The sequence below is a fragment of the Cetorhinus maximus genome, chromosome 2 (assembly GCF_964194155.1).
Source record: "Cetorhinus maximus chromosome 2, sCetMax3.hap1.1, whole genome shotgun sequence".
Taxonomy (NCBI): domain Eukaryota; kingdom Metazoa; phylum Chordata; class Chondrichthyes; order Lamniformes; family Cetorhinidae; genus Cetorhinus; species Cetorhinus maximus.
In genome coordinates this window covers 36,394,280-36,410,775 of record NC_135880.1, presented here as the reverse complement: position 1 = coordinate 36,410,775, position 16,496 = coordinate 36,394,280, and the positions used below count along the sequence as shown (strand labels likewise).

Below are 16,496 nucleotides of genomic sequence, written 5' to 3'. Positions count from 1 at the left end.
GCTATGTTCTTTTGAAGTTTACCACTGTCCTCCTCACAGTTCACAATCCTTCTAAGTTTTATGTCAGATGCAAATTTTGAAATTGTGTCCTGTACACTCAAGTCCAGGTCACTAATATACATCAAGAAAAGTAAGTGGCCTAACACCGACCGCTGGGCAACGCCTCATAAACCTTCCACCAATCAGAAAAACAGTCATTTATCACTCTACTGTCTGCTTCCTGCCACTTGGCCAATTTTGTATCCAAGTTACTACTGTCCCTTTTATTCCATGGGTTCTTAACTTTGGTGACAAACCTGTTATGTTGCACTTTATCCAATACTGTTTGGAAGTCCATGTACACCACACCAACAGCATTACCCCACCAACCCTTTCTGATACCTCATCAAAAAAACTCAATCAAGTTAGTTAAACATGATTTACCCTTAACAAATTTGTGCTGGCTTTCTTTAGTTAATCCACCTTCATCCAAGTGGCTGTTAATTTTGTCCTGAATTATCATTTCTAAAACCTTTCCCACCGCCAAAGTTAAACTGACTGGCCTGTAGTTGCTAGGCTTATCCTTGCACCCCATTTTGAACAAGGGTGTAACCTTTTCAATTCTCTAGTCCTCTGACACCACCCCTGCATCTAGTGAGGATTGGGAGATTATGATCAGTATCTCTGCAATTTCCACCTTTATTTCCCATCTCATCCGGTGCTGTTGGCTTGTCAGCTTTAAGTACAGCCAGCCTATCTAATACCCCTTCTTGTTCAAGTTTTAGCCAATCCAATGTCTCAACTACCTCCTCTTACACTATAACTTGAGCAGCTTTATCTTCCTTGGTAAAGACAGATGTAAAGTACTCATTTAGAACCTCAGCCATGCCCCCTCCTCCATGCATAAGTCCCCTTTTAGGTTCCTATTTGGTCCCATTCCCTCCTTTTACTATTTCTTTGTCTATATGTTAGCTGTCAGTCTCTTCTCACACTCTCTCTTTGCTTCTCTTATTTGTTTTTCACTTCTCCTTTGAACCTCTGTATTCAGCCTGGTTCTCAATTCAATTATCCACCTGATATCTACGTAATACACCCTTTTCCTGTTCCATCTTATTCTCTATCTCTTTTGTCATCCAGAGAACTCTGGGTTTATTTGCCCTACTTTCCTTCTCATGCTAAAGTACCTTGACTGTAACTGAATTATCTTCTCTTTAAAGGCAACCCATTGTTCAGTTACAGTTTTGCCTGTCAATCTTTGATTCCAGTTTACCTGCGTTGAGTCCGTTCTCATCCCATTGAAGTTGGTCCTCCCTCAGTTATTTTTACTCTGGATTACGCATTGTCCTTTTCCATAGCTAACCTAAATCTATGCTACGATCACTGATCCATCGAGTACTGACACTCGATTCACTTTATCCCCCTTATTCCCCAGAACCAGATCCAGCACTGCTTCCTCGTTGGACTGGAAACATAGTGATGTAGAAAATCCTCTGGAACATGCTCTTGACTCTTTCTGTCCTTTACACTATTACTTTTCCAGTCTATATTAGAATAATTGAAGTCCCCATTATAACTATTCTATAATTCTTGCACCTCTCTGTATTTTCCTTGCAAATTTGTCCCTCTATATTGTCCCACTAGTTGGTAGAATAAACCCAGCATCGTAATGGTACCACTATTGTTTCTGAGCTCTAACCAAATAGATTCTCTCATTGACCCCTCTAGAACATCAGACATTCTTTCTCTCTAGAGCTGTGAGCTTTCCTTAATCAATACTGCTACTCTTTTCTTCCCTTCATATGATTTGGGTGTTACTAGCTAGGCCATCCCAAATGCCCTTGTTCAGAGTCAACCACATTGCTGAGGGCCTGGAGTCACAGGCCAGGTAATGTTAGCAGATTTCCTTCCCTGAAGGAAGGACTAAAGGACATTAGTGAACCAGCTGGGTTTTTACAACCATGGTCATCATTAAACTTTTAATTCTAGATTTTTATTGAATTCAAATTCCACCATCTGCCGTGGTGGGATTCGAACCTGGGTCTCTGGATTACTAGTCCAGCGACAATACCACTGCACCATTGCCTCCCTATCTTTCTGGGCACCTTGTATCCAGGAATATTTTGTACACTGTCATATCCTTTTTTGAGCCGGGTCTCTCTATTGCCCAATATCATATTTCCATGTGGCTATCTATGCCTGCAGCTCACCAAGCTTATTTATCACACTCCACACGTTCACATACATGCATTGTAAACTTAATTTAGTCATAGAGTTATACAGCACAGAAACAGGCCCATCGGCCTATCTTGTCTGTGCCGGCCATTAAGCACCTATCTATTCTAATCCCATTTTCCAGCACTTGGCCCATAGCCCTTTATGCTATGGCATTTCAAGTGCTCATCTAAATACTTCTTAAATGTTATGAGGGTTCCTGCCTCTACCACCCCCTGAGGCAGTGTGTTCCAGATTCCAACCACCCTCTGGATAGAAAACCTTTTCCTCAAATCCCCTCTAAACCTCCCCCCCGCCCTTAAATCTATGCCCCCTGGTTATTGACATCTCTCCTAAGGGGAAAAATTTCTTCCTGTCTACCCTATCTATGCCCTTCATAATTTTGTATACTTCTATCAGGTCCCCCCTCAGCCTTCTCTCATAGGAACCATCACTCTCACCAGTATTCAGAATGGAATACCGATTGGAGAGCGAATTACACTGAGGGAACTCTTACATGATCTGCCTCGCGGTCAGTTATCCATTCCCCCTTTGCCTGCATGAAGCCACCCGCTTGCCTGGATGAATGCAGCTCCCACAACACTCAAGCAGCTTGACACCATCCAGGGCAAAGCAGCCTGTTTGATCGGCACCCCCTTGACCACTTTAAACGTTTATGCCCTCCACCACCGATGCACAGTGCAGCTTTGTGTACCATCTACAAGATGCACTGCAACAACTTGACAAGGCTCCTTCGACAGCATCTTCCAAATCTTTGACCTCTATGACCTAGAAGGGGAAGCGCAGCAGACACATGGGAACACCACCATCTGCACATTCCCCTCCAAACTATACACCATCCTGACATGCAACTATATTGCTGTTCCTTCACTATGTCAAAAACCTGAGGTTCCGTTGTAACAGCATTTTGGGTGACCTACACCAGATAGAATGCCGTGGTTCAAACAGGGTGGGTCGTCATCACCTTCTCAAAACAATTGGGGATGGGCAACAAATGTTGGCTTGCCAGTGACGCTCAAACCTCATGAAAGGATTGAAGAAACTTAAGCTGCAGGGTGACCGCATCTATAAACGTGCTGTCCACGGAACTCTCAACCTTGCAGATGCACTGCAGTGACTTTGACCTGGGAGGGAGCTGGATATGAAGAATGACTTTTAAGCAAGTGTCAACCTGTTGAAAGTTGAAATGTCACTAAAGACACAGTCATCGCACATATAAAGCACTTAAATATTTATTGTTCTTGAATTGTAGCAACTTGAAAATAAATGTGCAGGTTTGTAAATCATACACACTCTGTTTCTATTTGTCATATTTCAACAATTTTCTGTCATACTTTTCACCACTCTCCTCAGCTAAACTTCTGTAAAATTCCAGCTCATTATTGATTATTATTCACAGCAGTGCTTCCAACAGAAATGTATTGCACTTTTCGGGGAAAGCCTTTTTATTAACTGGAGCACCAAAAATCCATCTGTTTCTAGAAGCTACATGACTTGGGTTGGTGGTGAGGGATGTTCACTAGCATGCTGCATCATTGAGTGGTACCATGTTGGACAGTGCCTGGGATTATTCAGACAGCTAAAATAGAACCTCCAGAAGTACCTGAACCCTGTGTGGGATATATTTATCCATAAATATGAAACAGTTTTTCTCTTGGCCCATTCAGCCAGTGAAATTGTATTGCCACCATAGAACTTGGATAGTCGATTAGTGACTTCTACATGGAGAAATTTACAGTTTGACAATAAGTAGACCTGAGCATCTTGCCTTTGGCATGGTGCATTTTGATACAGTAAGGCACAAAGTGCCCACAACATTTGTTTAAAAATTGTTTTGTGAATTACTGTACCATCTGCTTAATTGCATATTGTGCAGCCATTTCATTCTCAAGTTTGAAGTCTTGTTTTTTTCTTCTTTTGGCTGGAGAGGAATAATTTTGTTATCCCTAGGTTGAAATGATCTGGATTTGAATAAATTTCTATATCCTATATTCTTATCTTCAAATCTGAATAGTATCCAGACCCTTGGTTCAAATCTCATCTACTTTTTTTATTATTTTGAGACGGTTGTTTTCTGATCTCACCAGTACCAGTCACGTTGCCTGTTTGTTGGCTGACAACAGCAGAATGTACCAGTTAGTGATGTGAACATGTCGTCATAAAAATTAGCCGAGAAATGAGAAACTTAATTGTTTTTGTACTTGTGTTATTCACTGTGAACTTCTGAAAAAGTAAATATATATAATCTGTCCTACTTGAACTTCTTTTGCAAATTACAAAAAGGGGGACATTGCTAATGATATTGAACCACGTGGAGAGAGGCTAAAAGAGAGAGTGGCAGTAGATGCAACACTCACATGTCCAGACACTGCAGAGTAACAAATGAAGCAAATGTAGTGCTGCACCGTACTAACAAATCAGTAAATACAGTTTCTAACACCTAAACCGCCCACATTTAGCACCAACCATTTTTATTACCTTTACATCAATTACAGAGTCACCACTTAGTGTTGAGCAAAGTGGTTAGTTCAGACAGGTACTGGTGTTCAGTATGCAGCTTGAGCCTCATTAAAATGCATTTAAAGTGATGTTGGCTAACACTGAAGGTATTTGAAGAAATTATGAAGATAGTGATTGACAAATGTGTCAACAGGGGCAGCTTTCAAGCCTCGGTTTGACTTTGTAAAAAATTAGTTGCTAATGGAGGATTTCACACGCTAAAGTGATATCTGAAAGGCACGTTCACTTTCAATATTCCCTGAATATTGTGCAAAACTTCTTAGATTAATGTTCAATTTTATTAGGCAGTTGGTGTCTTTTAGTTAAAAGCAAAAGACTGCGGATGCTGGAAATCTGAAACACAAAACAAAAATACCTGGAAAAACTCAGCAGGCCTGACAGCATCTGCAGAGAGGAACACAGTCAACGTTTCGAGTCCGTATGACTCTTCACCAGAATTTAGTGTTGTACCCAAGGATTTCATGGCGTGTACGAGGGATGATAGATTTCAATGATTGTCAGTCATCTTGGAGGTTACTTGATGGTGTGACTGTCCCTTTAGTTTCCGATTGATATGTTCTTGAAATACTTCGTGCTTGGCATTATTTGACATGTCAGAACTCAATCATTAGGAGCACCTGAATGAAAATAAGCAAGCGTTAAGGCCATCAAACAGAAGCCATCATGTGTTCTTGTCAGACTCCATTAGTGCTGTAATTAGTTCTGTTCAGCAAGGCACAAGTGAAATGTTCAAATGGTGAAAAGAAAGGTGATGAAACTTTTAACAAGGGGGTAATTTTAACCCCCAAAATTAGGTGGGTTTTGGTCAGGTGGCATGTAAACATGTTAAACATCTCAAACTCTAACCTGATCCGCATCGAACCTGCCCACTTCCAGTCTTAGCAAAGGTAGGACCAGGGGTGAGATATCCAATCTGTTCTCAAGGATGATTGCTCATTTAAATATTATAATAAGGCTGCATGCCTCAGATTTAGTCCCCATTTTAAGTTAAATTTAGCAGCAAAAGCGAGGCAAGAATTGCTGGATCCAGCTTATTTGCATCTGCTCTGCCCTGTGATTCTGCGTGTTCAACTTCAAAATAGTTCCCCGCTTCCTCCACACTTACAAGATAATACCGGGGTTCTAATGTCAGAGCTTTGTTCTAAATAAAAGTTAGAAAAACTTGGATGCTTCATCCTTGAAAGGAGGCATATGAGAGGAGATCTTATTAAGGTATATAATCTGCTAAGTGGAATAGAAAAGATAAACCCTGAACATTATTTAAAGTTGAATCTCAATTGCAAGACAAGGTACCATGGATACAAACTAGTTTAAAACAAAATGGATGAATGTCAAGAAGCAATTCTTTAAACAGAGAATGATTAATGATTGCAGTGGTCTTATGGATAAGATAGTGGAGCCAAAACATTTATTCAAAAAGTAGTCTGCTGCTGTGATTAGGATGGTGTGGAGATTGTGGGATCCTTCAGTAGAAGAACAAAGTAGGTGTGCCAAATAGCCTCCCTCCTCTATATTTGTCTTTGTGATCTTTCTTGTTGCAAGATTTTAATCTGTAGGAACATATGTTCTGTTCAATTATGATGTATTATTTTAGCTTTAACCTACTTCCAAGTATCCATGTTTTTCTCTTTTCCCACTGCCGCACTCTCAACTCACAAGGTTCCTTTCTGTAACTTTAATATTTACCATCATCGCTCTCTTCCAGCCCAGAAGATCTGAGGTGTAAGTTTTGCTTATATGTCATCACTACTGTTCCAGGATAATTAGCAGGCAGTGCCAGTTAAGGTGGTTGGGCTTGTTTTTAAATTTGATCCTCACTGAATAAAATTACTTTTTCCATTGATTATCTTAGTAGTTTGAGAGCTGGAAGCATTCCCATCAATCAAAGCAAGTCAACCCACTATCTTCTGATTGGGATTTGAGTACTTCTGCCAATGACCTCCTAACCCCCTTTTGATATTGTATGATTTTGAGTTGTGGCCATGGATTGAAATTAAACATTTGCAGTTTTGTCACTGGCATATCGGTAAAGGTTAACATTGTACAAGTTGTGTTCTGTCCACTTGAACTTTGAAAAACTTCCAGCAATACAATTTGAAATTTTACCTTTCCAAACTTGGTTTACGTATTTTTTTAAAAGGCATAATTTGAGCTACGGTACACTAGGGTGAGGTGCCATTGATTAGAGGACTTATAATTGGTGATGGTATTGATGGGATCAATTTGAGATGCTACTAATTTGTACATTTACAGATTTGGAATGCCAAAGCTCAAGTGAACACTTGATAATTTTATCGCAGATCTTAAATTACTTATAACTCATCCTTGTTTTGTTCAATGAAAGGTTATGCTGATAATCCATTCCAGACACTGTTATTTCTATTTCAGATGGAAAAATGAATATATTTGTTTTATTATACAGATCTCGATGGAAAACGATTACCTTGGCCCACGCAGAATTGAGAGTCTGAAGAAAGAAGATTCTGATTGGCAAAGGAAAGCCCACAGGGCTGTACTATCCATACAGGATTTGACAGTGAAGTACTTTGAGATCACAGCCAAAGCACAGAAAGGTGGTGTACCTGGATTCTGCATTTAGCAATTGCAGGTCTTCCCCATGACTTCAGCAGAAATATTCATGTTTAATCTGGATGTGAAAGGAATTTAAAGCTGTGCTATGAAACAAGATGTCAAACTTTAGATGTATATTAAATGATTTTAGATATCTGGATATGTAATTCTGGAGGATTACAAATGTTACATCCAATCTGTTATGGGCAAATCATGTTTACCTAACTTGATTGAGTTTTTTGATGAGGTAACAGAGAGGGATTGGTAAGGGTAACAGAACATAAGCAATAGAAGTAGGAGTAGACCACATAGCCCATCGAGCCTGCTCCACTGTTCAGTACGATCGTGGCTGATCTTTGGCTTCAACTCCACTTTCCTGCCTGCTCTCCATATCACTTGATTCCCTGAGAGACCAAAAATCTGTCTGTCTCAGCCTTAAATATTTTCAACAGTGGAGCATCCACAACCCTCTGGGGTAGAGAATTCCAAAGATTCACAATCCTTTCAGTGAAGAAATCTTTCCTCATCTCAGTCCTAAATGATCGGCCCCTTATCCTGACACTGTGCCCCAGTGTTCTAGATTCCACAGCCAGGGGTAGCAACCTGCTGGTGTCTGCCTTGTCAGGCCCTTTCAGAATCTTGTATGTTTCAATGAGATCACCTTGCATCCTTCTAAGCTTAATAGAATATAGACCCAACTTACTCAGCCTCTCATAGGACAAGAGAGAAAGGTATTGTGGGAAATGATAAACAGACTGTGACAAGAAGGGACAGAGAGTATAAGCCTTAGAGTACATCAGCAGGTAATGCTAGAGGTTCAAAAAATAATAAAAGGACAAAACAAAAGGCTCTGTATCTGAATGCACGTAGCATTCGAAACAAGACAGATGAACTAATAGTGCTAATAGAAATAAATAAGTACAGTCTGATGGCCATTACAGAAACGTGGCTGCAGGATGACATAGATTGGGACCTGAATATTGAAGGGTACATAATATTTAGGAAGGACAGGAAGCTAGGAAAAGGTGGAGGGATGGCTTTATTAATTAAGGATGGTATTAGTACAATAGAGCGCTGACCTAAGTTCAGGAAGCCAGGATGTAGAAGTGGTGTGGGTTGAGATGAGCAAGGATATAAAGGCAATAAGTCACTTGTGAGAATGATGTACAGGCCCCCTAATAATAACCATACGGTAAGACAGGGTATAAAGGAGGAAATAATGGGAGCTTGTCAGAAAGGTATGGTAATAATCATGGGGGGTTTTAATCTACATATAGACTGGGAAAATCAGCTGGGTAAAGATGGCCTTGAAGGGGAATTCATAGAATGTTTTCGGGATAGTTTCTTAGAACAGCACATTCTGGAACCAACCAGAGAGCAGGCTATACCATACCTGGTATTATGCAACAAGATAAGATTAATTAATGACCTCATAGTGAAGGTGCCCCTAAATAGCAGCAATCAAAATATGTTTGAGTTTTACATTCAGTTTGAAGGAGAGAATAGAGTGGGCCTAAGACTAGTATTTTAAACTTAAATAAGGGCAATTATGAGGACATGAAAGCAGAGCTAGCTAAAGTGAACTGGCAAATTAGAGTAAGGGATAGGTCCTTAGAGATGCAGTGGCGGACATTTAAGGGGATATTTCAGAATACACTGGATGGATACAGCCCAACGAGAAAGAAAAATTCCAAGGGAAGGACCCACCGCCTGTGGTTAACTAAAAAAATTAAAGGTAGTATCAAACTTAAAGAAAAAACATATAATTGAGCAAAGATGGGTGGCAGGTCAGAAGATTGGACAGAATATAAAAAATAGCAAAGAATGACCAAAAGATTAATAAGGAGGGGAGAGTGCAAGAGAAAGTTAGCTGTAATTATAAAGACAGAAAGTAATTGTTTCTATAGATTTTTAAGAAAAATAAGTTAACAAAGAGAGCGTTGATCCTGTGGAAAGTAAGCCTAGGGAGTTAATAATGGAAAATAAGGAGATGGCAGATGAATTGAACAGGTATTTTGCATTGGTCTTCATTACAGAGGATACAAGTTACATCCCTGAAATAGCTGTAAATCAGGAAATGGAAGGGGGAAAGGAACTCGAGAAAAGGAAGTGGTACTGAGAAAATTGTTGGAGCTATGGGCTGACAAGTCCCCAGGTCCTGATGGACTTCATCCTAGGGTCTTAAAAGAAGGGGCCAGTGAGATGGTTAATGTGTTGGTTTTAATTTTCCAAAATTCCCTAGGTTCGGGGAAGATTCCATTAGATTGGAAAATAGCTAATGTAACTCCTTTATTCAAAAAGGGAGGGAGACAAAAAGCAGGAAACTACAGGTCAATTAGCTTAACATTTTCCCTATGACAGATATTAAAAGCTATTATTAAAGATGTTATTGCAAGGCACTTAGATAAATTCAAGCTAATCAGGTACAGTCAATATGGTTTTGGGAGAGGGAAATCATATTTAACCAATTTATTGGAATTCTTTGAAGAAGTAACATGTGCTGTGGATAAAGGGGAACCAGTAGATACATTGCACTTAGATTTCCAGAAGGCATTTGATAAGATGCCACATTAAAGGTCATTGCGGAAAATAAAAGCTCATGGTGTAGGGAGTAACATATTGACATGGGTTGAAGATTGGCTAGCTAACAGGAAACAAGGGTAGGCATAAATGGGTCTTTTTCTGGTTGGCAGGACGTAACGAGTGGTGTGCCACAGAGATCAGTGCTGGTGCCTCAACTTTTTTACAATTTATATAAATAGCTTGGATGAAGGGACCGAAGGTGTTTGCTGATGACACAAAGGTATGAAAGTAAGTTGTGAAGAGGACATAAGGAGGTTAAAAAGGGATATAGATAGGTTAAGTGAACCATAGAAAAGTTACGGTGCAGAAAGAGGCCATTCAGCCCATTATGTCTGTGCTGGCCAGAAAAAGATGAAAAAGAAACTACCACTCATTTAATCCCACTTTCCAGCACCTGGTCTGTAGCTTTGCAGGTTACAGTACTTCTGATGCAGATCCAAGTACCTTTTAAATGAGTTGAGCGTTTCAACCTCAACCACCAATTTAGGCAGTGAATTCCAGACGCCCATTACCCTCTGGGTGAATAAGTTTTTCCTCATGCCCCCTCTAATCCTCCTCCCAATCAGCTTAAACCCATGCCCCCTGGTAATTGACCCCTCGGCTAGGGGAAACAAGTCTTTACTGTCTACCCTATCTAGGCCCCTCATAATTTTTTACACCTCAATTAGGTCACTCCTCAGCCTCCTCTGTTCTAATGAAAACAACCCTAGCCTATCCAACCTTTCCTCATAGCTGCAATTTTCAAGCCCTGGCAGCATTCTTGTAAATCTTCTCTGCACTCTCTCTAGAGCAATTATATCCTCCCTGTAATGTGGTGACCAGAACTGTTCACAAAATTCCAGCTGTGGCCTAACCAGTGTTTTATATAGTTCCATCATTACAACCCTGCTTTTGCATTCAGTAGCTCATCCAGTAAACAAAAGCATTCCATATACTTTCTTTACCACCTTATCCATCTGTCCTGCCACCTTCAGGGACCTGTGGACATGCAGTCAACTTCCTCAACCTCCCTCCCCTCCCTTGACCTCACACTTTTCTGGATTGAATTGCATTTGCCACTTTTCTGCCCACTCAACCAAACCGTTGTTGATATTCTGGAGACAACAGTTATCCTCTTCATTATCAACTACATGGCCAATTTTTGAGTCATCTGCAAATTTCCCAATCATACCTCCCACATTTAAGTCCAAACCATGAATATATACAGCAAACAACAAAGACCCCAACACTGAGCCCTGTGGAACACCACTGGAAACCATTTTCCATTCACAAAAAGCATCCATCGACCATTACTCTTTGTTTCCTGTTGCTGAACCAATTTTGGATCCAACTTGCCACCTTCCCCTGTATCCCGCTTTTCTGACCAGTCTGCCATGTGGGACCTTGTCAAATGCCTTACTAAAATCCATGTAGACAACATCCACCCAGAGTACCCTCGTCAATCCTCCTTGTTACTGCCTCAAAAAATTCTATTTAATTAGTAAGACACAATTTTCCACTAACAGAACCATGCTGACTGGCCCTGAGCAACCCATACCTTTCTAAATGACAGTTTATCCTGTCTCTCAGAATTGATTCCAATAATTTGCCCATCACTGAAGTCAGACCTATAATTAGGTCAGGTCTGTAATTTTCTGGCCTATCCCTTGCACCCTTTGTAAATAACGGTACAACATTTGCAGACCTTCAACCCTCTGGTACCTCGCCTGTATCTAGTGAGGATTGGAAAATTATCCCCAGAGCACCTGCTATTTCCTCCTTGTCTCCCTTTAACAGCCTGGGATACAATCCATCCAGCCCTGGTGACTTATTCACCTTCAAGGATGTCAGTCGCTTTCTCACTATGCTTATTGTATCTAATGTTTCACACACCTACTCATTAACTAGAATGTCTGCATCAACTCTTAGTGAGGACAGAGACAAAGTACTCATTGAGAACCCTGCTCACGTCTTCAGCATCAACGCACAAGTTACCATGTACATCTCTGTTAGGCTCTATCCTTTCCTTAGTTATTCTCTTGCTCTTAATGTACTGGTAAAACATCTTTGGGTTTTCTTTGATTTTACCTGCCAATATTTTTTCATATCTTTGATTTCCTAATTTCCATTTGTACTTCACCTCTGTCCTTTCCATGCCACTCTAGGCTTTCTACAGTATTTCTTTTGTGACTGTCCTACGCTTTCTTTTTCTGCTTTATCTTGGCCTGTATGCTTCTGGGTAACCAGGGGGCTCTAGATTTGGCAGCACTGCCCTTTTTTGTGGAGGCATGTCTACACTGTGCCATAGAATCTCGCTTTTGAATGCCTCCTAATGATTTTGACACCGTTTTCCCCTTTAATAGCTGTATCCAGTCCACTCTCACCAGCTTACCTCTGAACTTCATAAAATTTATCTTCCCCCAATTTAGAACTTTGGAAAAGATCTGGCAAACAGTACATAATGTGGGAAAACGTGGAATTATTAATTTTGATAGAAAGAATAAAAAAAAGCATATTATCTAAATGGTGAGATTGCAGAGTTCCGAGAAGCAGCGGGCACCCTAGTACACACATTGCAAAAGGTTAGTATGCAGTACAGCAAGTAATTAGGAAACCTATTATAATTTTATCATTTATTGTACGGGGAATTAATGACAAAAGTAGGGAGGTTAATCAGTATGTTTGAAACTATGCCAACTAGTTTTAGACCCTCCCATGAGGGAAACATCCTCTTAGCCTGTGAAGCCCCCTCAAAATTTCATATGTTTCAATAAGATCATCTCTCATTCTTCTAAACGCCAACGTGTATAAGCCCAACATTTCCTCATTAGACAGCCCCTTCTTCCCAGGAATCAATCTAATGAACCTTTTTCAACTGCCTCCAATGCAAGTATATGCATGCTTAGATAAAGAGGCCAAAACTGTACATAGTACTCTAGGTGTGATTTCACCAGTATGCTGTGCAGCTGTAGCAAGACTTCCCTACTTTTATACTCCATCCCCCTTGCAATAAAGGCCAGCATTCCATTTGCTTTCTTAATTACTTGCTGCATCCACTGTAACATTTTGTGATTCATGTAAAAGGATGCCAAGATCCTTCTGTACAGCAGTCTTTCCATTTAAATAACCTGTTTTTCTATTCTTCCAACCTGAGTGGACAACCTCACATTACTCCATACTCACGTACTCCATCTGACAGATTTTTGCCCACTCATTCAAACTATATGTGCCTTTGCAGACTCTGTGCCCTCCTTGCAACTTGCTTTCCTAAGTACCTTTGTATCATCAGCAAGTTTGGCTGCAATGCACTGGATCCCTTTATCAAAGCCATTAATATAGATTGTAAATAGTTGAGGCCCCTGCTCTGTACCCTGTGGCAATCCACCAGGTACAGTTTGCCAAATCTTTTGTTATCCTGATTCTCTGTTTCCTGTTAGTTAGCCAATCCGTGCTAATATATCACCCCCAACACCATGAGTTCTTAATTTGTACAGTAATCTTTTATGTGGCACCTTATCAAATGCCTTTTGAAAATCTAAAACACTACTTCTACTGGTACCCCCTTATCCACCTGCTAGTTACATCCTCAAAGAAGTTTAATAAATTTGTCGAACATGATTTTTTAATTTATTCTTTCATGGGATATAAGCATCACTGGCAAGATCAGCATTTGTTGCCCATCCCTAATTGCCCTTGAACTGAGTGCCTTGCTTGGCCATTTCTGAGGACAGTTAAGAGTCAACCACATTGTTGTCTGGAGTCACATGTAGGCCCATTCAGGTAAAGGATGGCAGATTTCCTTTCCTAAAGGACATTAGTGACCTAGATAGGTTTTTATGACAATCAATGATAGTTTCATGGTCACCATTACTGATATGACCTTTCATTTCCAGATTTTTATTAATTGAATTTTAAATTTCATCAGCTGGTGGGATTTGGACCCTTGTCCCCACAGTGTTACCCTGGTCTTGTTGGCTTGTTCAATGACATTACCACTATCCAATATACCACCATCTCCCGTCTGCCCCACCCCCGCCAAACGAAACCAGGTTGGCTCTGCCTGATTGTATTATGATTTTCTAAATGTCCTGCTAATGTCTCCTTAATAATATATTCTTAGCCGAACATCTGTCATTGAGAAAATGCTAACTGGTCTATAGTTTCTTGCTTCCTGTCTTCCCCCTTTCTTGAATACCGGTGTTACATTTGTGGCTTTACAGTTTGTTGGGACCTTTCCAGAATCTATGGATTTTTGGAAGATTGCAGCCAATGCATTCACTATCCCTACAGCCGTTTCCCTTAAGACCCTAGGATGCAGGCCATCTTGTCCAATGGATTTTGTCAGCCTTTAGTTCCATAAATTTATCTAGTACTTTTTCTCTACGTTCCTACGTCCCTATGCCCCTTTTTCCCATTGATTTTCTGCTATTCATGGGATGCTTTTTGTGTCTTCTACCGTGAAGACAGAAAATACTTGTTCAAAGCCTTTGCATTTCCTTGCTTCTCATTATTAGTTCCTCAGCCTCATCCTCTAAGAAGCCAACGTTCACTTTAATTACTCTTTTTTGTTTTTATATACTAGTAGAAGTCCTGACTGTCTTTTTATATTTCTTGCTAGTTTATCCTCACATTCTAATTTCTCCCTTTTTTAAAGTCATCCTTTGACAGTTTCTAAAATTTTGCCAGTCTCCTGGCCTATCACTAACCTTTGTAGTAGTGCACATACAGCCTTCTGTGCTCCAAAACAGGACACTGAAATATATGTCAGCCGAAAGAGTTCCCACTCATTGACGTGGAATGCATCATGCAGCTCTGTGCCAGGTATCCTGGCAGCTGTCATGATGCCTTTATCTTGCACTATTCCACAGTTCCCCTTCTCTTTCATCCAGGTCGTTGGATCGGAGGCTGGCTGTTTGGAAACTAGGGCTTATGCCTGGCTGGTGTGATTCATGATTCCTGTCAGGAACCTTGTATGGATGAGATATAGTCAGATCCTTGCCTCCACCAAACCCCTTGATGGGAGTAGACTATTAGCAACCAAGCAGAGCTTCTGCTGCTTGGATAGGTCTGGATCCTGTTCCAGTCTCTAGGACCATGTCACTGCTGTGTGCTCCATAACTTTGCTATGCAGAGGGACCAAGCCACCTGTGGGCGTCACAATATCTCCTTTATTTGGCTTTGTGTTCATCTCTTCCTGATGCTTTGGGACATTTTATTGTTATGACCACAGCTGGTGTTAATTGCTGCGCAAACCAAATCCCAGGGGGAAACTTGGTTTGTGGGCACAACCTTTTTTTTGTATTCTGATAATGAGATCAAAACGTACCGATCTCATCAGTAAGAGGTGCAGTAACACTTCTGGGGTTTTAAAACTTAAAAGTAAAAATTTTATGAACAAAGGAAAAAGAAAACTTAAGCACACAGGATTACAGTTACATAATTAAGGTTAGTCTTAGAAAACATTCCACCAAAACACACTACTTGGTCAAACCCACAAGTAAACACCTTCCAGGCAATACTCCCTTATAGATTTCTAAATATGAAAAATCCAGTAATATTACACAAGGAAAACTGCTGTAGCTTCAATAAAGGTGTACCACATGACCTTTACCCCCTTCCACTCTGCTGTGGAATCCACTTCAGAATAAAACTGCTTGCTGCAGCCGAGACTCCTCAACAGTTCCACAGCTATCCAGCTCAACACCTTTCCAGCCCAATAGCTTAAAAAAAGCTACCCACAGTAACTCTACTTTTTTTACCTTTCATCTTAGTCCCATTGTTCTCTCACCCCTTTGAAGCTCAAACCCTTCCAAATATAAGATCTTTCATGTTTCCAGCTTGTCTTTGCTTTTGGGTCAATCAAAATATAATAGCCCTACTACTAATCTATAGACTCCTGCAAGATGCAAACACCTTCCTTGTCATCTCTGACTCCCCTTTGAAATTCAAACAACCTCTCAACTTATCTAAAAAATGCAAATGTTGGATCTAACCTATTTACTCAACTAAACACCGCTTATCCTTTTCATGTTTCCAAACCCCCTGACAACCTGACTCCTATCAAACCCTTGCCCAGCTTAATTAAATCTCACACACACACTCACACATACAACCAGCCTTCTGCACAGAATAACAAAATATTTTTAAAAATCCATTCTCACATTATATATTTCCAAATGCAAATTCTTTCTGTTGATGAAGACCATCATTATCGCGAGGACATTGGAAATCTACACAATGAACTGCTCTGGTTAGATATCTTTAATGAATAAAAATACCATGCTTACATTATGGTTATGCTGCATTTAAAGAAAACAATTTGTTCTATGAAGAGGTAGGAAATATTTGTGAGAACAAAAGTTATTTTAGTGGTCAGTTTCAGTTAATCAAAAGTAAATTTGGAAAAACCCAAATGGTTTATACTTGGAGTTGGTAAATGTAATGCAGAATTAGTTCATGACTCAGTGCATCAGAGAAGCACTGTGTCCATTTTGACCAGGTATTCATAAATGATCCAGAGATATACTGAAAATAAAGTCAAGACATTTTGGGACAGCAACCACAGATGATCAAGCTCAACATGATCTGGGGTTCAGACACATCATAGTCAAGATACACCTAAGACCAGAATC

General features: G+C 40.2%; 1 protein-coding gene across 1 annotated transcript in view; it reads left to right on the top strand.

Annotated features, from left to right (window-relative positions):
* jmy (junction mediating and regulatory protein, p53 cofactor) overlaps positions 1–16,496 on the top strand; it is a 136,695-nt gene that overhangs the window by 56,792 nt on the left and 63,407 nt on the right. Inside the window, exon 3 of the mRNA XM_078563304.1 lies at positions 7,154–7,304. Within this exon, the coding sequence (XP_078419430.1) occupies positions 7,154–7,304 (151 nt within the window). The remainder of the gene's footprint in view (positions 1–7,153; positions 7,305–16,496) is intronic.